At 43.3% G+C, this 24950-nt stretch overlaps 2 protein-coding genes across 2 annotated transcripts; one reads left to right on the top strand and one right to left on the bottom strand.

Moving 5' to 3' along the window:
* Window positions 1–4: 4 nt before the first annotated feature.
* ZXDC (ZXD family zinc finger C) lies at window positions 5–12116 on the top strand (the record flags this gene model as incomplete). The annotated part of the gene is made up of 10 exons (XM_009329943.1): window positions 5–53; window positions 588–740; window positions 1721–1799; window positions 1922–2052; window positions 2992–3162; window positions 3746–4431; window positions 5167–5251; window positions 7094–7266; window positions 8576–8677; window positions 9878–12116. Coding segments are annotated over 10 exons (1716 nt in total), but the record flags the coding sequence as incomplete, so codon positions are not given.
* A 599-nt stretch (window positions 12117–12715) lies between these two features.
* Window positions 12716–24742, bottom strand: CCDC37 (coiled-coil domain containing 37). Its single transcript, XM_009329928.1, has 14 exons — window positions 24718–24742; window positions 24249–24355; window positions 22650–22842; window positions 21934–22001; window positions 21105–21268; window positions 20392–20472; window positions 19593–19774; window positions 19352–19514; window positions 17754–17802; window positions 17025–17176; window positions 16070–16205; window positions 15398–15600; window positions 13816–13909; window positions 12716–12829 (listed from the first exon to the last, which is right to left on the bottom strand). The coding sequence occupies exons 1-14, from the start codon at window positions 24740–24742 to the stop codon at window positions 12716–12718; spliced, it is 1731 nt and encodes a 576-aa protein (XP_009328203.1).
* Window positions 24743–24950: the final 208 nt, after the last annotated feature.

Genomic DNA, 24950 nt, shown 5'->3' with positions numbered 1-24950 from the left:
CCGCCGCCGCAGCCACCTGGAGCCCGAGCGGCCCTACCGCTGCGACTTCCCCGGTAAGCCGCCGCCGGGCCTCTGGGGCTTGGTTCCCTCCCCTTCCAAAAAATAGCTCGCCCGGGTAAGGATGGGATCCCTTCCCTGACTCTGTGCGGCGGCTCAGCTCGCTTTTCCTCCCCGCTGCCCCTCCTTCCCCTTCGGATCTCCCCCAGAGTCTTGAGGAAGGGCCCCGCTCCACGCCACCTCAGTTACCAACAGGGAAAGTTTGGGAGCTGGAGGATGCTGCTGGTCAGCTCACGCGTGGCTTTGTGCTCGTGTGGTGAAACGCCTTAAGTCACAGCACAAGTCTTCGGTGGTATGCCTTAAACCGGACTGCGCGTGTTTTGGTTGCCCATCTTGGCTAAATAATTGTAATCTCTGGGAGTAATGTATTAGGATTGCACCATTTGGTTTTACCGGGTGCCAGCATTTAATATCCTGGAAAACACAGGATCACGAAGGTCCCCCACTAAAAGTTGGGAAGGAGAAAAGAAAGCAGTTTTCCTGTTTCAGTTCTGTGTCAAGCTGATGCGTTGTTTCCCTTCTCTCCCCAGGCTGTGAAAGAACATTTATCACAGTGAGTGCGTTATTCTCCCATAATCGAGCCCACTTCAGAGAGCAAGAGCAGTTCTCCTGTTCGTTCCCTGGCTGTAACAAGCAGTATGACAAAGCCTGCCGACTGAAAATCCACATGAGGAGTCACACAGGTATTCATGAGGGTGGCTTGTACGTGGGGAAGTACGCGGAAGATAATGTGTGGAGAGTGGACTTCAGTTTGCTGGAAAAACTGAAAGTCATGAAGGCAGAAAAGGTGACATGAGTTATTTGGAGTCAGTGAAAACATTTGATTCTTGGCCTTCTCGGGGTAGGAGTCCACTGAATGAACTTGCCGAATGCAAAGTAGCTATGGAACAGCAAAAGCTGTGGCTTTTGGCATGTGAACTCTGTTCAGAAAAATTATCCCAGCTCTATTCCTGAGTTCATAGACATTCAAAACATTGTGTAAATTCTAATCTTGGTCAAAACAGTTAAAAAACTCTCAGAACTCTCATGTGAAATGTATGTACCAAGGTTTTCAACAGCAAGAAGATAAATTTCAACTCAAGCAAGCACTCCTGACTTGCAAGGACTGCTGCTAAGCTGAAATCCAGACTTTTAATGTTTTAAAAACAATTATGTGTACTCTCCACTGTCCTCTGTCTTCCTGGTTTCATGGCTTTACAGTGTGGGTTTTGCTCTTTTGTTGTTTGGGTTTTTTTTTTAAAGTGTCACTTCTGTTAAGTGAAAGTTCATAGATGTGATGGAAACTAACTTCACATACTTCACTGTATTGTAATCAACATATAATCACAGGTCAGGAAAACAGAAAAAAAAAATTAAGCTGTGTTTCTCTTTTGAATAATGCTGCTATTAGTTATTGAAGCACCTTCAAGATAGCTCAGATTAACATGAGATGGATTGGTAATTATCTATGCTCCCTGATGCATAGGGAAAGGTGTGGTGGCCTTGAGTTAAAGAAGACTCAATTGTACGATGGGGAAGGGGCATCACAGTACTCTGCAGTGAATTGCAGGAGAGGGTGGTTGTGTCTTCTCATTTTAAATCAATTCAAGCAGCTCTTGAGATTTTTCTAGTAGCAGTGTCTATTTCCGTATTAGATTATTAACGTAACCTTTCTTTGCTTAAGGTGAAAGGCCTTTTATCTGTGACTTTGAAGGCTGTGGCTGGTCTTTCACCAGTATGTCCAAGCTGCTGAGACATAAAAGGTAGCCTTTTCTGATTATACTGTCCTAAGTCACTTGCTGTTTGTTTGTTTGTTTGTTTTTTCTTTCAGTACTTAAGCAGCAGTGGGTTTAATCACGCCAATGGCAATTTCCTTCCCTTGTAGGAAACATGAAGATGACAGGAGATTTATGTGCCCAGTAGAAGGCTGTGGGAAGTCCTTCACAAGAGCAGAACACTTGAAAGGCCACAGTATAACTCACCTTGGTACAAAACCATTTGAGTGTCCAGTAGAAGGTATTGTTCAACTCTTGTATGTACTAACTGGTAATCGGTGTGTGTATTGCCTAAAGATTGTGTGCCTTTTCCCCAAACACAAGCTTATTACAGGATCAGAGCAATTTAGAGTGAGTCTTCTAACAGTTTGAAGAGGTAAAACTCAACAGAAGACGCATAACTGAATGAGTGATCATTCTCAAATTTATGGATTGCGGAGAAAACAGTGGTTCATGCTCTAGCTTGATTTTGTTCTTTATGATGATCAGAACTGCTTTATTCTGGAAAATCCTGCCTCTGATACTCAGTTTCTGCAGCTCAGCTTTTTCACTTCATTCATCAGAAATAGTGAAAAGTGGTCCTGTCCAACACCTTCAAGGCCACGTTTTGCTGTTGTGACATGTCATCTCGAGTGTTCAGTGGTTGCACAGTGGTAGTCTCTGCTGCTGGGGTGGTGGATGGCCATGTGAATGGTATCTGTTTTGGTTGTACAGGAGCCTTGCTGACGCTCCATGCATTTCTTAGCACTACCTCCATCACTTCAGTAGGACTCCAGGAACAAAGATTTTGGGTCTGATCTGGGATATTCTGCTTCATAAAGTAAAGCAGCTCTACTTGGTGATTGTTTCTGCTTCTAGTGGTTATGCTAGCAGTTGTCATGAAGAGTTTACATTTAAGATGCCGTAGCGGGGAAAGGTTGTGCGTTACACTGAATGACTTAAGGGTTTCTTGTTGTCAGAAACAGGTTGCTGAACTATCCTACCCACTGAGATGTCCTTGTTGTAAAATGAGGAAATGCATGTTTGGCTTTCTTCTGATTCCTCTGAATGTATGCATAGGTGCTGCAAAATAGCAAATAGAGTTCTGCAGAGCTACTCTGATTTGTTCTCTTAAGATACTAAGTATGGACATCAAATTGAAATTGGATGAAACTTTAAAGCCTTGTATATCTTCTTGTAGGCTGTTGTGCAAAATTTTCAGCACGAAGTAGTCTGTATATTCACTCCAAAAAACATCTTCAGGATGTAGACTCGTTAAAGACTCGTTGCCCTGTATCAAGCTGTAATAAATTGTTCACTTCCAAACACAGTATGAAGACACACATGGTCAAACAGCATAACTTCAGCCCAGGTAAAGTATTTATTTCAAACTATAGGAGGGTGCAATGGAAAAACTTAAGTGTTTTATTAAGGGAAAAGTGTGTTTACTGATGTTGAAATCTGAGCCCCATTGATGTGAATGGCGGAATCTTCACTGAGACTGGAGTTGGTTTTCCCCCCGCTAAAATTTTCTGTGGGACTTGTAACCGAGTGTCAGAAAGTGAGACTTGAGCTTGACCTGTGTGAAACTGTGAGAAATTGCAGCTCTTTTGAATGAGGTAGAGCTTGTCCTTCTCCATGCCATCTGTAAAATATGAGCAAGGACTAAAAGCACTTCTTTTTGCACTCATTTTTCCACTCCTCTATAACCTAGCTTAGTCTGGACTGCCTTAGTGTTATCTTTTGGCAAGTGCTTTTGTAACTGAAATTTCTCAGTAAAGGAGTGAACTTGTTTCGGTAAGCTGCTTTTCTTTAAGTCTGCTTTCAGGGGAGTTGGGAAGTGTTTTAGTAGGCTGAGAATCTAGACTTTTAAGCATCCTCCTTTGATCATTCATATTTTTCCTCCCCGTTGTCTGATGAAAGGTCTGTCTTATAACCAACCCCTTCTCTTCCAGATCTCCTAACTCAGCTTGAAGCAAGCAGCTCCCTCACACCCAGCAGTGAACTCAGTAGTCCAGGACAGAACGATCTCAGCAACATAGACCTTGTATCCCTGTTCTCCAATGTGTCTAGTAGCAATTCTGGAATTGCAACAGACATGGCGCTAGTGAACTCTGGAATTGTCACGATCGATGTTGCTTCGGTGGGCTCAACGCTCGGGGGAAACCTGCCTGTCAGTAACAATTCTTTAAGCCAGGCAGTTGATCCCTTGATACTGGTGGCTAGCAGCGATATGCCACAGAGCCTGGACAGTTCTCTCTTGCTGGGAACCAGTGCAACAGTTCTACAGCAAAGCACTTTAAATTTGGATGATGTACAGACTGTCAATGCAGAAGCCTTGGGTTCGCTAGCATCTCTGTCGGTGAGGAATTCCAGTCAAGATGTGCACAGTTTGACGTCCAGCAATAATTTAACAATTGACACAGCCACTTTGACTCCTTCTAGTAGCCTCGGCGGTACCAATGTGCCTGAGTTACTAACACCAACTAAAGTTGAAAGGAATTTGCTTCCTAGCTCGGACGTTGTTGGTCAACAAGAGGGCAGCAAAGTAGTGACACAGTTTGTCTTCTCCAACCCTCCAGGGAGCTACAGTGCACAGAAAGAAATGGATCTTGGCACAGTGACTGGCAGCTCATTTTTGGTATGCAGTAACTGTATTCGTTTTACCCCTAGATGACTTGAGACACCCTGACTGTGGGGATATCCACTGCTACTTATAGGGAGACCTTTCTCAGATTTTGCAGATCATGCATGTTGGGGTTTTTTTGATGAAGGATGTAGAACATTATGTTGAACAGTGTGCTGGCAGAAGTAGATTCAGTGTGGTGATAAGTTCTCTTAAGAAACACTGGAATTCTGGTGGGGAGAGTTAAGGGAGAACCTTTCAAAATAAGGGATTAAAAAGTAAGCGGCCATCTGTCTGAGGATGAAATGGAATTTACAAGAATACCCAAGAACACGTGGTATGTCTTGTGCATTTCGTTCCAGGGAAGGATTTGGGCTGGGAGAGTAACTGAAACATTTTCATCTCGGTCCTCATTCCCATTTTAAGTACTCTCCCCTTTCTGCTTTACTATGTTACTGCAGACTTAACTGTTTATTTACATTGCAAAGTCAACGTTTACCCTGTTAAAATCTGAACACTTAGAAATGCAGAGCCAACTTCCTTTTGTGTTGAACTCCAGGTACTAAGTACGTACAGGGAATTTATTGAAGCGTTAATCAGAAGAGCACAGGAGACGAGAATTCAGTGTTTGCAGTGTAAAAGATAACTGCAACTGAGAACTCATTAGTCTGTGTTCGTTGTCTTGGTTTGTTCTTGCATTCAAAAAACTTTGCATCTCTTGGGGTTTTATTTGTTTGTTTGTTTTACTAGGAGAGCAGTGGGTCTGCGAGAACAGACTACAGAGCCATTCAGCTAGCCAAGAAAAGAAAGCAAAAAGGGAATGGGAGCAGCACAGGTGAGAAGACGTTAATTTTGTTAAATTTACTAAATACAATTATTTAGGGGTTTTGGCAGTGAAATGGGAGCAGGTATCTGAGTACATTCTTAAACGTCCCATCCGGTTTATTGCTAGTTAACATAATAATGCATGTGGTGTACCATCTGTTACTTAGGATAACCACATTCTGTGGAATATCAAATTCACAGTAAGTTATAAAGAAATCTGCACCATATGTTTCATGATTGTTAACAAGACACTTATCTTTCCATCTCTTCCTCTGCTTTTTATTTTCTTATTAAAACAAAAAAAAAAGGTCACTTTGCTTTCTGTTGTTTATGCTTTTGGTCTTACCTAGTGGGTTCTCTTTTACCCAGTACAGACAATGAAAACATCAACTGGATTTGTTTTGCTTCTGTGTGTCACTTAGTAACAGTGTGTATGCGGCATTAAGGAATCTATTTCTTAGTTATCTAGAAATACTCAAACCTCTCTCTTAGATTTTAGCCGTGTAGAGAGTTCTTGTGCAGGGTGAGGTTTAGGTCATGATTTCAAATGTGTCCTCTTTCTCTTAAACTGTAGTTTGACTCAAACGTGCCTGATGTGAATTATACACCGTTACTTTGCCAGATCAAACGTGGTCCATGGCTCACTAGACTTGCATGAGCTCAGGCGTTTGAATTGTGTCTACCCTTGGGGCTGGGGTGGAACATCATTCATGTATATATACATATATATATATGTATAGTTTAGTTCTTCCTTGCTGTCTGTTACTACCTTCCACCTCTGAAAATCAAGGTGATAATTTTTAAGGTCAGTTAAGAGACTAGTTCTGAATTGAGCACTGTCATGTTTCTGTTTTTGTAAAAGGTATACCTGCATAAATTCTGTCTGGTTCAGTGAATCATCACACGGAAGGATAACTGCTTTCTGAAGCTAGTTCTAAGTGTGCTTGTATTATCAAACATGTGCATGTATCATCAAACATGTCTTTTGGACATTAGTTTAAAAAAATGATCGCGCTTAATCTGCATGTCTCCTAAAGTGGCCTCAGAAAATTCCTATTTCTATTCCTACTCAAGACTCCCATAGTCCACTTTTCACCAGCTGTTGCCTTAATGCTACCATGTGCTTCTCAAAGTGGTCTAAAGAGTCTTGTATTTCTAATTGGTTTAACTAGGGTGAATAAACACTGTAGAGCAAAGTTCAGTGTTTAAAAAGAAGTTATCCAAGCCTTTTATTTACTCTAGATCTAAAAAACAAAACAAAAAACCCTGAAACAGCTGACAGGATTGTCTTCTTACATTTATTTTGATTAGGTTTTTGGTTTTCAACTTGCGATACAAGCAGCTGGTTTGCCTTGTTTTAAACTGAAAAATACTTAAAGTTGTGATAGTTGTACTTCTGTAGCCTGTTCTACCTAACAGTCCTTGAAATCTTTCTGGAAATAGATGAGCTTCACTATGCTCTTTTTACAGTTTAGAAAAATGATATACATGACTTCTCAGGAAATGAGTTGCAAAATTAAAAATAGAAAATGCAATTCTACTTCCTAATTCCATTCTGTAACTCCACAAATATGCTGATATTTCTGTGCTACCAGAGGGGTGAGCCCTAAGCTTAGCAGTTTGTGATGTGGTTTTAATGGCATTCATGTGAAAAGATGCTCAGTCAGCAGTTGGAGTTCATCAGCTGACTGCTGTCTGGCCTTTTAGCAGTTATCAGATGGTGCTTAATTACATTGCACTGTTCAGGCATTTGCTGTGTAGTGTAAATAACTGCATAAAATTGAAAAATACTGGCAGGAAACTTTGGCAAATTGCTTCTGACCTTCTAAATTTTAAAATTGCTCTCTTTTAGGGGCATCTGGCTCTGGTCAGAGGAAAAGCAAGGGTGGTAAAGTAAGCCCTACCAACTTTTCATCATCCACTCCTGGCAGTCGACTGGGTGGCAACATAGTTCTGCCAAACGGAGGGCTGACAATAAGGGACCCTGCCACTGGAGCCCAGTATGTGCAAATTCAGCTTCTTCAGGTAAGAGCTGAGGAGGAAAAACATGCCCATCTTCTCTGTTACCCAAACTGACACATTTATGGAAGAATCTGACTCTCTGAACTCGGGTACTACTGCCCCTAGATGGGATTTTGAGATCTGCAGTATGTACCATGTCCGTTAGGGCACTTGCCCACAAGAAGCACTTTCCTGGGAAGTTTATATGAAATTGGCTTTTGAGAGGTCTGGAAATGCCTGAAAACAGAGCTGGTTCAATCATACAACTGCTGGGGGCCCAAACAGATGCATTGTGGAAATGTGTAAGATGTTTTTATTTGGTTTAGTACTAATCTTCAGTCCAGCCTGGAACACAGGGGCACCGTAACTCTGCAGAACATCCTGTTTGGCTTCTTAGGCTGGATACACTTGGCGTAGGAAACACTGTGGTGGTAAACTAAGAGCTTTAGCAAACTTTTGTTTTGCATGTGAGAGTTGTGATCCTTCAAGGGCTTAGGATTTTTCCAGTTTGGACAAGCAGTTATGAGAGCGGCAAAACAGGTGCTACATTCCTGTCCCAAAACATGGGGTAATTGTTTTTCCATAAGGAAAGGATAACAAGCATGTGTTACCGTAGAGGATGCACGGGAGTATGACTTTTTCCTCCAGGCTTTGTTGACACCCCCCCAAATTCTTACATTACTCCGCCTCTCTCTCATTTACAAGGTAAATGAGACTGACATGAAAAGATTCCTGCAAAATGAAGTTTCAGCCTAAACTGTTATTTTTCTGAACTGTTGAAATGAAGCTTAAGATTTTTTTCTAAAAATACCTTAGTAGTCCATGTGGGCTGATTAGTGGATCACAGCAGGTAATATGTTTTTGGGCAGGTGTATATCTGTATAATATCCAGAGTGACGGTAAGTTCATTCCACTTTATTCCTAACAACACATGGTATGGAAGCAGCTATGGGCAGAGTTCTTCCTCTATCTATTTTTCTGATGGGTGTAAATGTTTGTAACTTTTATGTTAAGTATCAGTTTCACACAACATGATGAAACTTGTTGCATATTTCTGAGTGTTATGTTTGTTGGAAGATGAGCTGTTCCTTCTGTTTCAGATCTTGCCAATTTTCCAAGTTGATTATGGTAGGATAATAGGTTGTACACTGAGCTAGGTTCAGATTTAAGTGGTAGTTAGCTTTCCAGATATCTTTGTGGATCTGGGCCTTACTAGTACAGTGCAGTAGCTTTATCAGATTTTTTTTTAAGATTGTGAGGCTGAGTGAAATTTGCCATATTGTGCTGAGATGCTTGGGGGTCTTGTAACCGCGTCATGTTTCTGCATTCACAGGATGATTCCCCAGGAGAGGGAGATTTGCCCTTTCAGCTGAGCTCTCAGTCCTCCTCGTCACATTCTCAGCTTACAGTGGATTTACCTGTTCACATACTTCAGGTACAGCATGTCAGAGCTGTTGGGTTTTATTGCCTAGCTTGAAAGGGAGGAGAGTTTACTGTGAACACTGGTGTTCTGCCTAATGAAAATACCTTGTTTTCCACTAGGAGTTTAATTTCACTTACAAGAAGCAGTAAGCAGAGAGCTGCACTGCAAGACTTGTGCATGTTACCAACCTTTGACATGCCATAGGAGGTTGTTTTTGAACACTGGTGTTCTGCCTAATGAAAATACCTTGTTTTCCACTAGGAGTTTAATTTCACTTACAAGAAGCAGTAAGCAGAGAGCTGCACTGCAAGATTTATCTTGTGCATGTTACCAGCCTTTGACATGCCATAGGTGGTTGTTTTTCTTCCTCTGTTACTGAGTAATGAATAACTAAATGTTACTCATTACTGAAGTGCTCCATCCTTGTTTTCCTGATCCCATACTGCAGATATTAAGTGGGTCAAGAAAGAGGATCAGAATTGATATGTAACAGGTTACAGGAAGGGTGGGAAGAGGAAAATAAAATCTTGAGCCTAGCTTTCAGAGCAGCGTCTATATGGGAATGGCAGTTAGATTAAAAAGCCTGCTTGCTTCTACAGTCTTTCATTTCACTACTTGGCCGTGTTAACTACTGAGTGTCAGTGTTGTTTGAATGCAGAAAGCTTCATATAGCTTCTTGCATAAACGTTTTGTTATCTGCTGTTCTGGTAAATTGCATATTAATGAGTAGGAGCAGCTGAGAACCACACAGCAATGAATGATTAGCATGTACATAAACCACATTTTCTACTTGATCATGTGGGGCTTTGGTTTTGATACTCTGCAATGCAGTTATTGTTACCAAGTGTGCTTCTCCTGGATAGAAAATAAAGCTTTTGTATTTGAGAGGAGCATCTTACTGTCATAAAGCTAGAAATAAAAGAAGAGTACTAGGATCGTTGGCCACAGTAGAGAGTTAATAGAGGAAAAGCAAATAGTCAGTGATTTTAAATTTATCACTGTTAGTAATGCTCATCTGAAGTGTTCCAAACGAAAACTGGAGCGGCACTGTTTGAGTGGGTCCCCAAAGTAGGAAAGCTTTAGGTTTCCTCTAAACCATTCAAAGCATTTCTCTGGTCTTGGATAAACGTCAAGGTAATCTTACTGATATGCGTTAAAAGCATCTAGGGGTGAAAGCACTGAACTCTTCATGCTGTCTGTTTGCTTTAACAGGAACCACACAATTCCACTGAAGATGATGCAGGTTCTGATAACTCTCAGTTCACTGGAAGCACAATAAACTTACAGGATCTGGAATGACCATTATTAAGAACAGTTACTTGAAAACAAATTGGGCAATCATGTCTTGACAGAGTGAGATAACCGTGTGGGTCTTTTTCCAAGGAAAACATGAAAACTAGGAGTACTGGATTACGGTTGCACTCTTCGCAATTTGCTAAGGACAGTTGCAGCTGAAGGATTTTCTTAAAAAATGTAAATCCCACTTGATGTGCCTGTGTAAGATACCCTGTCTGCCTGGTGGTTGGAGAGACTGAGGCAGACTGCTGTACAGTGTTGTTTCAGGGAGAAGTACTGTATTACAAACTTCAAACTGAGGTAATATTTACTGTTTTCACAGGAAAGCAAGTATTCTACAGCTAACAAGTACAAATTTATAATCCTGCCTACAACAGTTAAAACTTTCCTTGTGTCGGTTTCCTGCTGGAGCCAGTGGCATTGAGGAATTAAGAGCTAAAATTCGCAAGTGTTTTCCACACACAAAAAAATAATTGTTTCGGCCCCTGTGTTTTGGCAGAAAACTGGAATGAAGTGTCACATGTAACAAAATTAATGTCCTATGCCATGAAAATGAGATGCTCTAAAATCTTCGTTTTAGAAAGCTAGATTCTAACTGTTAACTTAGCTGTGAATCAGTTTGTAGCTCATGTTGAGTTTCTCCCTTTCCTTGCTCCTGTGTCCCAAATACTTTGCTGAATTCTTCCAGCAAAACTTGAAAAAGAAAACTGCAATAGAACTGTACTCACTGTAAGTAATTAGCTAAGAGTCCAACAGCATCTGAGAGAGGTTCGGTCTATCTTTGTGTTCCCTTTTTTGGGAGGAATGTTGACTGTCGCGTAAATTTAAGCACCTTGATTTTATCTCACCTATGAACTGCTGCCAAGTTACCTGTAAACTGGCCACTACCTTTTTATTTTGGGTTTTGTTTTTTTCTTTTTTTCAACTGAACACTGTTAACACTTCTTCTTTATGATACGCCAGTGTGTCACATGCACGTGGAGCTTCCGGCTGGTTTACAGAATATGCAGTTGTCAGAGTATTTTATGAGGGGAAAAGAATTGTTACCTAGGAAGATTTGCCCCACTGAAAAACTGCAGTTTCTCTTGGGGGTGGGGGGAGAGGTTGTATGTACTGTACTTATCTGGATTGCAGACACCTAAATAAGTATAGGGTTGTATAGGGAAAAAAAACCCCTTTGGTTACATTTTAAGGTAGTAATTTAAATGTTTCTTATGGTGATGTACTGAATGCCTATAAAATTACGTATAGGAGTTTGTTAAAAGGGTGTATGTACTGTTTTTTATTCTCAATGAGGTGTGTGTGTGTATGCACGTATGTGGGGTTTTTTGTTTTGGTTTTTTTTTTACAAAATAAGATATGTCATGCAGGAGAACATTGTGATCTTTCTAATCTTGCACATATTTATTTATTTTACAGTTATACTGATGTTGAATTCACATGAGGTCATTCAGAAAAGCTTTTACTTCCTGTGCCTTTTGAACTATGTATGTGTCCAGATAAATGCTTTTTTTGGTTGAAGACTTGGAGAGGAAAAAAAAGCATACAGGTTACATTCACCTTCAGATCCTGATTTGTAGGCAGTATTATATCCGCTGGTTGAACCAGTTTTATTTTTCTATCTTTAGCTTAACTGAGCATTGAGGTCTCTCTGTTCCTCTCTTTCTGAGTTTACAGCTTATGTCCAGGGAATCTCTTAAACCCTCTCAGGTTGGGTTTCCAAACCAAACTAATTGGTAGATGAGATCATCTACCTGGTGGCTGTGACTGCAGCATGGAGTCCACTCCTGAGAGGTAGAAAAGATGGGGAGGAATCATGCTGAAGGGACTACTGGGTCTTGCTCTGGTGGTCACCATGCTCTCCCTGGAAGCTGAGACACCTCGAGCTCCCAATGCCTGCAGCATTCTGTTCTCAAGGACCATACCAGTTCTTAATCTATTAAAATGGCCAAGGAACACTCCATCTTTTTATGGGACTTGCAACCAAATCTTCCTACTTCTGAAAATGTACCTCACTCAGCTTTGTAAGTGAATGTAAAGTGCTAACCTCTTGGGGCCGAAAATTGGATCACTTGGCTTGAACTCCATTGCTGGCAATGGATACCTGAAGAACTGCTGGTGCAAAAGGGTTAATAAAGCTTTTTTTTTTATGGTCAGTTTGTCACTGGGTATTGTTCTTTGTATGGATGCATCTGACACAAAGCTAATTGCTAGCAGCTTGATTTCTGCAGAGCTTGTGTTTTTCCTTCACTTGTGTCTTCTCCACAGCAGTGGGGTAGAGTCTGTAATGAAACCCCTCCTTTGGGTTAAAGCGTAGCCTTCATTTTTTATAGTCCTTCAACAGATTTGCCATTATAATAAATGTCTGGCAGGTGCCTGGCTTAGTCATGCCTCAACAAAGATTGTTACCCAGGACTGCGATAGATCTCACTAGTCAGGTTTGTAGGGATAGTGCTGTTTGTGTTCAAAAACTGAATGAGAAAAGCATTGTTGCTAGCAGGCGCCTGAGGAGCAAAATGAGAGAATTTTAATTTATTTTTTTAGGCAAAAGGTCGATGGGAGGAAAAGGGGTTGCCTGACACAGTAACTTTCCCTGGGATCTTAGGGTAGGAGAAGATCTTAGGGTAGGAGAAGAAGGGAATTTCATGGGACTGTGAAGTTCATCAACTGAGCAAAGACTAACAGAATGTAGATCTATGAAAAACTTTTTCTAGAGCAGCATCAGCTCTACATGCTGTGGTTAAGGCTGTGCTGTCAAGTGAAATAATAGAATTGTTCTTCCTTCTCCTTATCCATTTGTTCTTGGCTGTGCTTTTTCTTCTCCTTCCTGGCAGGGGGGTTGGAACGGAACATCAGCCTCCTGCCACTCTGCAGAGGAAGAAGAGGCACGTGCATCAGTGCTGTGTTGGAGTAGCGTGTCTGAACCACGCAGCTAAAGTTGCTTCATGCTGCCAGGCTCTCCTGCTTCGAGGGTCCATGGCCCCTTGCTGTCTCTTTTCTAGGCAGGTTTCAGTGTGTCTATAAAGTGTGTTTTTTCTATTAGAAAATGAGTGTGAAGCACCTGAAGGCTGTGCACGTGCTCATCCTTCAGCTTGCTACAACGTACTATTGCACCTGCAGCTGGTTTCTGGCTAAAGCCTTATTTGTACTATCTCAAGAGGAAGGCGAGTTGGAAGTCCAAAGAAATACCTGAGGGAGCCTGCAGAACCCTCTTATTTTACCTTGGGTAAAGGGGCAGGGACTCATGGTGCCTGTTCTCAATCGCCCATGCTGTCACCGGCTTGGTGTGTGACTGAGAACTGGGATGTCCTCACTGTTGTGTTGACCTGTGAAACGTGCAGCGGGAGCCGTGGCCTGAAGCTCCGCGCTGTGCCTCCTGAGGGGCCAAAGCTCAGTTTGGCGTAATGTGGAACATGCCAAAAAAGGTATGGTTTGATGGTATGGCTGAGCTGATCTAGGGCCTTGCTCCCGTTATTGGGAGTGTCTTGCTGCTGCCTGGTTCCTCATTTGCTGATTTGCACGCTTTTTTTAATACTGCCAAGTTAACAAGTTGAAATGAGCTTACTGAGAAAATTGGCAAGTAATAGAGGGGGCCGTGTGGTCAAGACAGAAGGATAGGATAAGGACGAGGGAAGGACACTGAGCTAGAATAACTTGCAGTGTAACTGACTTGCCAGCAGTTGCTTAAGTTACATCAGTCCTGTAAATTGGGCTACACTTGAGTGGGTGCCATCCCCACCCAGCTATGGAGGCCCCTAGTAACACTCTTCCCTTGAATGCTTGATGCTCAAGTACCCCCAGCTTCTCTGAAGTGGGCTGTTGAGGCGAGGTGTTCTATGGATTACTGCGCTTACCTCTTTTTTTATAGTTGCCTGTGATCTTTCCAGGGCCCTTTGCAATCTTTCCTCCTGCTCCTGCTTCTGTTGTCTCAGCTTTTCCTCTCTGAGCCTTTTGAAGGGAGCAAATAAAGGATGGGTTAAATGTGGTGTGCAGCTACACCGAATATGCTTTTGGCACACAGCATCAACATCTAACATTACATCTTACACCTGAGTGTAAGACCACCGGAGCACAGGGGTTTGGTATAGCCGATGCTGGAGTTTGTTGCTTTGAAGGTGGTAAGAGGGGAACACTTGCTGCAGTTGATCCTACTCTCTGGAGTGAGGGGTGGAAAAAGCATGTCAAGCTTTGCAAATGGAGGTGTCAGACGGTTGTTCTCTGTTGCAGACATGCTCTGTACCACCTTCAGCAGGTGCCTTACGCTCTACAGTTGACCAGGATGCTCACCACCTTTGTGGCTGAATGATGCGTATTGTGTCTTAAGTTCTCACCAGTGCAACCAAGCCTGTGACGTACAGATGTAAGAGGGTTTTACATCCATGGAGCTACGCTTTGCCTAAATGGGCACGGTGGAGGCTGATGCTGTTAACTGGCTCCAATTCCCTATGGAAATGAAGCGCTAGAACAGAAATGGGCTCAAGCTATGGAACACTGCAGCGGAGAGGAAATGAATTCTTAACCTTGTGATCTTCAGGAAAACTTTAAATGCTCTTTGAAGCTTTTTTTGTTTGTTTGTTTTTGCTTTTTATTTGCGGGGGTCAGATTTCTTCCTGAATTCTCCTCCATCCCCAGTGTGTCTTCTTTCTTTTGTAAGTTAAGAGTGCAAAACCATTCACAGAACATCAGGAAGAAGCATCATACCCTTCTACTACAAAGGTGAGGAAAGATGCAGAGGAAGAGAGTAAGTAGGAGGGAAATGTCACTGTTCTGGCTTTAAATCCTTGCACTATCTTTTTTTTCCTGTGCTGGATCTGATTCACCTGAGGATGGCCAGATACAATCAGCTGTCCCGTTGCATCTTTGCTGTTTGTGAGGGGAAATTTAATGTGTGTAACTGAGCCAAAAGGAATGTGTCTCATCTCAGAACCTAAATTTATTGTGTTAATTGGCTACTACTTAATTTAATAATACAAGTTCAACTTGAGAGTTTTGTAGAAGAAACATTTGAAAGCTGGCGTTGCTGACAAATGCCCTTATGTACCTATTGAAGCCTGACAAAATAACAAGGCATGTCAGACTTAGAGTGTGTTAAATAACTACAGAGGAGTAATTTTCTATCTAATCAGTTTAAATACTGTTACTGCAGATTGCCTTCTTAAATGATGATTCTCTTCCAGATTTTGCCCTTTTCTAATGTAGCTTCCAGGTCTTTTCTAATGTAGCTGTGGGCTGCTGCTCGCTGATCGGGAGATGCAAGTACTATGAATGTGAAACCCTTACAGAAGTAAAATGGGATGGATTGGTCACATGGGCTGTCAGATTGCTGTTACAGTTCCCTGGGTTAATCTGACGAATTTAGCTCTTTCAGTGGCTTTGCTTTTGGCTGTCAACATTTAAAAATAGAGGCCCCATTTCCAGAAGAGGGTCTTGTCTTACCTTATCCTCCGTTCCTTTTTTTTGGCTTTCTGAGCCTGTTCTATCTTTGCTGGTGGGACTTTCTCCAGGTTGTCCAGTAAATCATTGAGCTGCTTTTCTATCACCATTAGCATCTGCACTGTCGGTAGGTTTGCCTCATTTTCTCCAGTGCAGTGACAATAGACTTCCAGCACCTTCTTGTTCAGGCTTGTGAGCATTTTGTCCTAGAGATGAGAGGAGATATGGTGAGAAGCATGGCTGGGTTCTGCCCAGCAGAACCACAACATCCCTCCAAAAGCAAAGGAAATCAATACACTTTAATTCCCTTAACAAGACTCAATTGCTTGTTTCCTGGTTTGCTTAGCACCAGTGTCTGGGGTAGACGGCTGCATTGAGCCATTCTTCTGTTGGTCTCATCTTCCCAGCTTTGCTGTGGCCTGGGACAGGTTGCAGCTGCCCGGTTGCCTCTGCGAGCCCTACTCCTACCTTGTAGCAGCTGCATGGAGCAGATGCATTTGCCCCACTTTGCTGCCTCAGCAGTGCCCCAAACTTGCCCTTGCTATAGCTCCATTGCTCAGAAACAGTGCTGATCCCTCCCCAGCGCAACCCACTGTCTGCTTTTTTTCCCAGGATGGATATGGCTGGTAGAGAGGAATGCATGCTAACCCCCCTTGCCTTGATCTCAGGATGTACCTGGTCATCAGCTTTGTATTCTCCAGAGGAAAAGAGGTGAACTTTGAGCTTCAGATCTGCTGCTTTCTCTTCTTCCTTGGCGATGGAGGATTTGAGGGTGACTACCTGCTGTTTCAGCTCTGCTAACTTCTTCTCCCTAGGCAAGAAGAGAAAGGAGGTATTTTGAAAGGGCATCTCTGAAACACGATTCCTCTGCTGCTTTCCAGCCTGGGACCGTCCCTCCTGCTGCCGGCAGATGGAGGCAACGCTTCATGCCATTTCTGGGGAACTTGCACCCACAGCTCTGAGAGCAGAAGGAACTGGTGATTTTTCTGGAGTAACAGTTACTGTGCTGGTGTGGGGGAGGGAGAATTAGCATAGCTAAACATTCAAGACTTTTTAATAGGTCAATGGGGGAATTAGATTACCTTTAAAGACTTTCACAAGGGGATAAGCTACACTTTAAATGGGAATATGTGTGTCTACCTGCCATTGAAATACTATATTGCAATTACACTTGGGTTCCCTGCTGGCTTCCTCTAGGAAGGCTTTGCATTGAGTCGGAATAGGTGCTGGTCTGAATTACTCCAGGACATGCCTTGTTTCTTCCTTTGATCTTTCTTCATGAGAATTACACGTTACTTCTGGCTTATGTCCACTCCAGGATGCTAAATGCATCAGTTCCCCAGCCTGTGCCTTGAGGACTAAGGAACTAGTCCCAAGCTCAAGTCCTATCTCCTAAACTACATAGATGGGACACTTTCCTAGGAGCTCACAAGATGGTGAGTGAGCTGGATGGGCTGCAGCTGGGCTCTAAGGTATGAGAAAGACACTCTTTGTTGTGTGCTGCGTGAACAGCATTACGTGTAGTCTGCAGCATGCAGCCTGATGGCAAGGTGCTAGTGAGGGGAAGGGGGTCACTTATGAAAGCTGGGGCACAGGGACCCCTTCCCACCACTTGCAGGATCACACTTACATGCTTTCATGTGTGGTGATGAAAGTGTGTTGGACCTTGTCCAAACTTTCCTCGATCTCCTGGGAATTCTGGATCAAGGACAAGTTCTCTTCCTCCATCTCCGTGAAAATAGACAGCAGTTGTTGGGGATCAGTAAAATACAACTCAGGCTCCTGGAGTGGAAAACACATGCCATGAGTTTTTGTCCTCCTCTAGTTTCTTTTCCGTTGAACTACATGGAGGCTGGTCTGCACTAGCCCTGGCTGTTCAAATGCTCTCCCACATAGAGAGGTCCGTGACTGTCCACGGACAAACGTCTCCCACCTTCCTGCCATGTGCGTAGCTTTACGCTGCCTCAGTAGCTCACCCACAAAACAAGTTGTATTTTGGGGAGTAAAAAGTGGTGCAAACATCTGTGAGTGGGAAAACTTCAATTTCAGACATAAAACATTAACTTCATTAATTTCAAAATCTCCTGTTATATGATATCATATCTTGTTGGGGGATGGCAAGCTTTGAGATCATGGTAGGTTTTTGGAAAGTGGAGGAGGAAAGTTAAAATAAGGTATTTATAATACGTGTTACTAAAACATGAACATTTATGAATGTATAAGCAAACATTTATAATTAGTGGCTACAGTAACTCCCCAATACCGTAATGAATGGTTAGAAGGTGGGAGAAATTAGTAACATCAATAAATGACACAGGACAAACAGAAAGTGTAAATATTTCAACATGAGACTCCTGACCTCATCTTCGTCCGAGCAGGTTTCACTTTCTGCATCCTCCAATGAACTTCTGAAAAAGCATTTTGTGCATCAGGCCCTTAGAGAAATGATAGCTCAAAGGAGACCTTGTTAGTGAATTATGAACACTGGGTTTTTTTGCTGTTGCTGTTTGCTCCTGAACAGTCCTTTGCACATTCACACGTTTGCCCCCCCGTGGCTGTGGGCTGTTTGGGGGTCAGTAGGAGCGAGGGGTCACACAAACATGCAGCGTGGGAGCTACATCTGTCCACAAGCAAGCTGCCTTTTGAGCTGCTCCGGGCTCTGCTGGCCAGCAGGGTCGGGACACGAAGCATGAGCCTGAACTGAGGGTGTTGATCCAAACGCCTTTAAACTCGATGGGAGGATTTGGCTCTTGGGCAATGAGAAGGCAGAGGTAAGAGCCTTACTAAAAAGGCTCAGGCAGCAGCACAGCAAGTGTAGAGAAAGCCTTGTGCTCCGTGTAGGATGTGGTACTGCTCCTAAACAACATGGTGTAGCCACCATGGGAGTCTGCAGTTTTTACCTGCCTTGGGAGAAGGTTGTTGACTGCTTCTTCCGCTGCACAGCCTACTACCATTAACCAGCAGTGGGGCCTCTTTCTTCCCTGCTCAGCCCCAGGGACAAGCCAGCTCATAGAGCTGGAAGAGCAAGGCAAGAGGTGCCTGACTGATGTTGGCAGCAGAGCCTGCTCATCACCTTCACTTGCACCTGTCAACCTGTGCCATGGAGGGGTGAAAAACCTCCATTTGCATCATCTTAGTGCCAGCCCCACTTGTGTCCACATCGTTCCTGCCATGTGGCAGCAGCCCAGTAATTGCAGTGGCTTCACAAGGGGTGGCACACGCCAGCCCTGCTTGGGAGAACCTGGCACCTGCAACACTCTGAGTGGAGGCAGGGGAAATGGCCCTGCAAGCAATGACTTACTTCAAACCCTGTTGGTAACCAGTTTTTTTGGCCTTAGGAAACTCACCAGCCACTCACGCTTTGCTTTTCCAGACAATTGCTTTCTTTGCCTCAAGAAGCTGGAACTGGTCATACTTGTCTCATACTCCCCCTCCTCTTCTTAGGCTGGCCCTGCCTACATTACAGCAGTGTTACTCTGCCTGTATCCCAGCATATACTGGCTGAAGGCTCTTACTGAAAGTAGACGCTCAATGCAATGTGGGTCTACAGTGGCCTCAGACCTTCATTAATGGCAAAACAACAGGCAGCTATTTGCATGGCGGCTGTGACCAACAGTGGGAACCAATATCTCAGCCACAAATAGGCTGCAGAGAAGCTTTGCTCCAGGACAAATGCCCAAGGTCTATGATTCCTCCTGGGGTTACCTCAAGGCCCAAATTCTTTGGGCAAGGCTCTCAGCAGAGGATTTGAGGATGAGGCTCTGTTGGAGTAGGTACATAGGTCCTGACTTGCACACCTGATGGCTTTCTACTGGTATTTTCATTTGTTCCAATAAGACCCAGATCTCAGTGTGCTCACAGTGAAGGTGAGGAGTAGGTTTCCTCTATACTGAGTCCCAGTCAGTTGAGTGCTCTCTACAGTACTTAAGTCTGTTGTTTCCAATGTCTTGTACTTACAGTTTTCTTGTTGATAGAGGCTTCAGGAAATTTTTGAGCTGTGGCCTGATCTCATGTAATGACCTGAAATCCAAACTTTTTGAAGACAGCAGGGAACTTGGCACGTCTATATAACTGGTACTATAGGGACTGGCAGCGTTTGTCCTGGCTGTCAGACCCTGGCCTGGAGACAAGAAGAGATGTACACTTAGAGCATGGAGCTGTCCCAGTGAGGAGTGGGTAGCTTTTCCCTGGCACTCACCCTGCTCTGCGGTGGTGGGAGGCGAGGCACTTTCTTCATTAGCTTTGTGTGTTGTTTTCAAATCCTTTTCCTTTGTGTGCTTTTTTCCATGTTCCTCCTGCCACTCTTTCGGAGATAGTTGATAGAGGAAGTCCCTGTACATCTTGTACTCCTGAAGAGTATGCTTGAATCTGGATATATCACTGGGTTGAGAGAAGTGGACAAAGTTTGTTAGCAGGGAGGAAAGCCCCTGTTTGAACAGGTTCTTTCTAACTCTTGATATTCAGCTTCACCCAGAGAAGGGACAAGAGGGCACGTGTCTTCATGGACATGCAAAGACAAATGGGAACCTGCCCTGCGTGCTCTCTGTGGTTCCTCATGTGGAAGCTGTCTGGTCACGTCTCTGTGGCCAGACCCTTGCTATGGCACTGGGCTTGCTAATTTTGGATTTTTTACTTGAAAATGAATGAGAAAGCTTGCCAGCTCAACACATAATGGGAATTATAGGGTGGGGTTTTTTTCTTTCCCCAGGTCACCATTAAAATGCATTACCTAGTTTTGTTTGGTTTTTAATCTGAGACTAAGCATTTAATTTTGGTTTTGGAATGTTTATACTTTTAAAAAATATAATTTAAAAACTAGCTGAGTTGTTTTAGAAACAAAGCCAGCATCTGGAAAACAAAAGCTGAAACATTTTGACTCTTAAAATTGAACATTTTCAGAAATCTTTTTCCTCAATTCCCTTTTCCCCCAAGGGCTGTGAGGGTATAGCGCTGTAGGAGCTGCTAAAGGCTAGGCAGGAATAGTGTGCAACCATTACCTTTGGAGGTTCTCTATTTGGGAAGTGATTGCCTGGATCTCCGTTATTTTCTTTGTCTTTGCTGCGGTTTCTTTTTCGGCACTAGGGAAGAATGCATAAACGTAAGCCATAAAACAATTTAGCAGTAAGCGGGTAGTGAATTGCAGGTAGTGAGGTGCACATAAAACAGAGAAAAAGATGTGGGGGAGCACTACAAATATCTCTTATAGTTGTATCCCAGGTGATGCTTGGCTCCTGCCTGAAGGCCCTGCTTGTCTTGGCAAAGAGAGTATGGGGTTCCAGCGATGCTTCCAGGTTAAGGCCCTCCCTAATTTGGCTGCTGCTGAACATCAATTGCTGCTCTGCCCTTGTGATACCTGTAACGGGCCAAAGTGCTCGGCTTGCTTCACTTAGGGGACTGTTTCTCCTGTGAGGTGTTGGGCAGAAGCATATCCCTCTCGTAAGGGTGTTGTGAGAAGAATGGAAGTGGTGGGGTCAACAGCAGGTTCCTTGCTGCAGCCAAATCAAAGGCTTTTGTAATGAGGGGATTCCCCAGCTATTGTTCTTCCTCTCTTTCATTGAATGTGGGGGGGGAAAGTGCCATCAGGACTGTAACTGTGAGCAAACTCAGACATAGAGCATTTGCTAGCCAAAACCCTGCGCGGAGGTCAAGTAAAAGACCTCCTGTGTCCAGCGCAAAAAAGCACACAAGTGGTTCTCTCAACTTCCATTACATTTTCAGGGCTTGAACAGAGTTTTTGTGGTTCTCCTTCAGGAACTCGTCAAACATGGCAGCATCCTTCTCCAGGTAGTATTCAGCCTTTTCCAGTTTTCTTTCCTTGTTCTTTGCTACGTTCTCCATCCTTTGAATCTCATCTCGCTTTACTGCCATGGCATACTGAAATGAACGCAAAAGGCAACACAGTCACATCGGTTGGTTGATTTTAAAGGTATGTTGGTTTAGCTTTGTTCTTGGTTACCTTATTACCTTATAGTTGTTGGCGGAGAGGGTAAGGATTTCAAACTAAAATATGTGTCTTAGTGCAAACTAGGTACATAGAGGCCAGGAGATATTTCAGTAGTAACGTAGCAAATAAGCAGTGAAATTAAAGAGAGAATCCAGTAGTCGCAGCACTGCATTGACTCTGGGCTGACAAAGATTATTCAGTTGTGTTACAGCACAATAATAGAGGTGAGTAATGGGGATATTCCAGCACGGCTCCCTTATTTTGAGTTCAGAACGGCTCCCAGCTATAATTTATGTATAGGACAGCAGGAGCCAAATTGTCAGTATATCTGTGCATCTCACAAATGAAATAGTTGCTTGGCTGCTACTGGATGGTGCAAATGACCTATGTTCCTTCTTTCTTGGTTGGGATTGCTGGGCTATAGGCTATGAGTGTCTTTAACACAGGACTTGGACAATCAGTTCGTGAGGTCTGATGTGTGCCTCCTTGGTATGATCTCCAGGCAATAGATCTCAGGGGGGGAAAAAACCAAAACAAAGCAACACAGAGAAGAATAATTAAACGAACAGAAAGTAACATTCTTAAAGCCAAATACCTCAAGTAAAAATACCTCTCTTCTGTCATTTATGTAGTCACGGAAGGTCTCCTTTTCTAATGGGTAATCTGAAATGAGGATATAAAGTTGCTCAGACTAGAGGGGGAAATATGGCCAAGGCAAAACACAGTGAATACGGAGGCTGCTGTGAGCATGGATGTGGTTGGCATTGGAGCCAGCAATACTGATTATTTTATTATAGTTTTGACCTTGTTTAGGATCAGTTTCATATGGGCTTTCATGGAGTAAAGCCAGGTAGAATGGAGTGGAGAATCTGGTCCTTACAAAGGTCAATGTCCTCTAGACATTAATGGCAAAGCTACTCCTCATGTCAGAGGCAGAAAGTTTAGGCCCGGATCCACTAAAATCCAACTTTAGGTCAGCTTAGTAGAAATGTCCGCATGACACAAGGTCCTGCAAACTCTCAGCTGACTCCCAGCCTATTCCCAGAGCTCACAGCTACTGCAGAGGCCATAGGGGATGGTGGAATCCAGGCTACTGCGGTGGGGGTGATACATGCTCTGTATGTAAATGCATGAGATGGAGATGGCCCAGCCACACGTAAGCTGGCAAGATGCAGCATGTAACTATTGTGTTTGCAAGAGCTCACCAAAGTCAGCTAGAGCTAACTGCTACTCCCATCCCCTCTTTGATTTTTACTTTAGGCTGTTACTCAGCTGAGCAGCACCGCTACAAGGATAGTAACTGTTCCCTACCTTTTTTAATGGCTATCTTCCATGAAAGACTCTCCTGAAGAGTTTTCAGTCTCTCTTCATTTGTTGCCTGTTTTCTGCCCTCCTCTTCTTCTTCCTTTTGCAGAGCTTTCCTCAACCCTTTTTGCTTTGCTTTTATTTTAGCAGAGTAAGTCATTTTCTCATGGATTTTCATGGTCTTCATCCTTTCACGTTCCTATGAGGAGAAGTCAGTTATGTGGACAGTTTGATTATGTGCTTTGTTTGCTGTGGTTTTTAAAGACATGAGTCGTTATTCACAGTTTAGAAATTTGCAGGCTACTGATATCCTGCTGATGCATGGTTGCCTGGTTTATCTGACTAATCCCAACGATATTCTCTCTTGAGGCAACTGAAACACTTCATTTCTTAGCATTTGTTCTCATTAGTTTGTTGATTTGTATTCTGCATCTAGCCACCAGCTGTGCCAGTTTGGACCTACTCAGTGTCCTCATTTTTCCTTCCTGGATTATTCCTGGGAGAGAATGGAAATTTTCAGAGATTCATCCTTCAAGTCCCTTAGTAAGAGGGAACAAAAGGACAGCCCATGCTCAATACTGACTCAGTCCAACTTTCACAAAGGCATGTATATCCTCAAGTTCAGATTGAGAGGATCTACTCAAACCACTCCAGAGCTTTCTGGAGGGTAAAAGGTTGTTCATGCTCAGTGCTTTCACATGGGCTGAGGTGTACTTCATTGCTCTTTGCACAGTTTGGGCATGGGTTAGGCTGAGGACATCACTCGGCCGACATCCTTGGTGCACTTCTTTCTAAGCCCTTCCCCATACTTATATAGTGACCTTCAACCCAAGCTAAAACCAGACTATCATTCATCAATGTGAGGTGAGGCGGCTTGCTTAAGCTTGTTTGGAGCTCTCCCTTTGTGATTTAGAAACAAAGAGCTCTTGCTTCCACACTACTGCCTGGCTTCTGCAACCACATGCAACAATCAGACCTCTCAGAGATGCGACAACCTCTCCATGACTTCTCACCCCCTCTGGATTGCATGCTCTAATGAAAGTCCACTGCAGAAATAAGGAAGAAAGAGACATTCCTGAGACCCAGCTCTATGGTCTGGTGGGTTGCAATTCCCTATCTTATGGAGAGAAACCTAAGGCATGAAACCCATGTCATCCTTCTTCCTAGGCATTCATTTTGTTGGCAGTTCAGAAGAAGGTCACATCAAACATTGGAATACAGCGTCCCAAGCAGAAAGTCAAGCCTGTTGAAGTGGAAAGCAAAAGATCTTTCACCAAAGCTTTATGTAGAAATCAATGCTAACAGCACTGGCAGGTATCTTCTCCAGGAACAGGAGCGAGTGGTAAATCTACCTTGAAGTAAGTAAGTAAAGTGACAATATCCAGATTTTGCACTAGCAACGAGCAAGCCTGTGCTCAGATCTGCTCTTGGCAAAGTTAATCTCTCATCATGGACTTCGGTGGACTTGAAGCTGATCTGGGGGAATCTCAGCTGAATTTGACAGCTGTTATTTCTGTCATGCACTAAATTTTGGTATTATATCGGTTGGTTGCCTGCCCTAGTGAACTGCTTGTATATACATTGGCCTAAAGCATGTATACATACCGCCTTAGCCTTTTTTCTTTCCTTGTCCCTTATTGAGAAAATATCGATATCTGGAGGAATTGTAAATGGATTTTTCATGGGGTTTTCTTCCTCCTCTTCTGGGCTTTCTGCAAAAAATGGATGAGGATGTAGAAGACGCAAGGCAGACTATCAGGACCCAGTGCAAAGGGACTTTGCTGCATCACGCCTGAAGGGTGGGCAGCTGTGCTCACAGCTGCAGATGCCTAACAATGCTGACTCAAGAGTGGGGAGCTGAATAGGGCTTATAAGAAGCCAGTGATGTAACTGAGACCTCTGTATGGTTTATGTCACTTGACCACATCTGCTGATCAACTCAGGATTTCAGCCAGGGATTTTTGTAAGTCTGGAGCTATTTTACCTGTCTCATCTGATCATGGCCAGAAGAGTCTGAATACAGTCCTCTCCTTTGACCTAACAACGAAAAGCTGCTGGAGCATCATGACCTTACCTGACAGCACAGGCTGGGTTTCCATTCCAGGTTTGGAAGAGAGACTTTTAGATGTTGACTCTGTATGTGGAGATGGCATCTTTGACCCTGGCCCAAGGAAAACCATAAATAAATCAATCAACTGGGACCTGCCAGTAACTGACGCAGCAGGTTTTACAGCAGTGATGGGCCTAGGGGCTTTCTGGACCTTAACCACTGAGCCTTTTGTGTCTGTAGGAATTAACAAAAAGCTT

This window comes from Pygoscelis adeliae, unplaced genomic scaffold (genome assembly GCF_000699105.1).
Source record: "Pygoscelis adeliae isolate BGI_AS28 unplaced genomic scaffold, ASM69910v1 Scaffold208, whole genome shotgun sequence".
Taxonomy (NCBI): domain Eukaryota; kingdom Metazoa; phylum Chordata; class Aves; order Sphenisciformes; family Spheniscidae; genus Pygoscelis; species Pygoscelis adeliae.
Note: the sequence above shows the minus strand (reverse complement) of the source record. Positions and strands in the feature narration are given on the sequence as shown.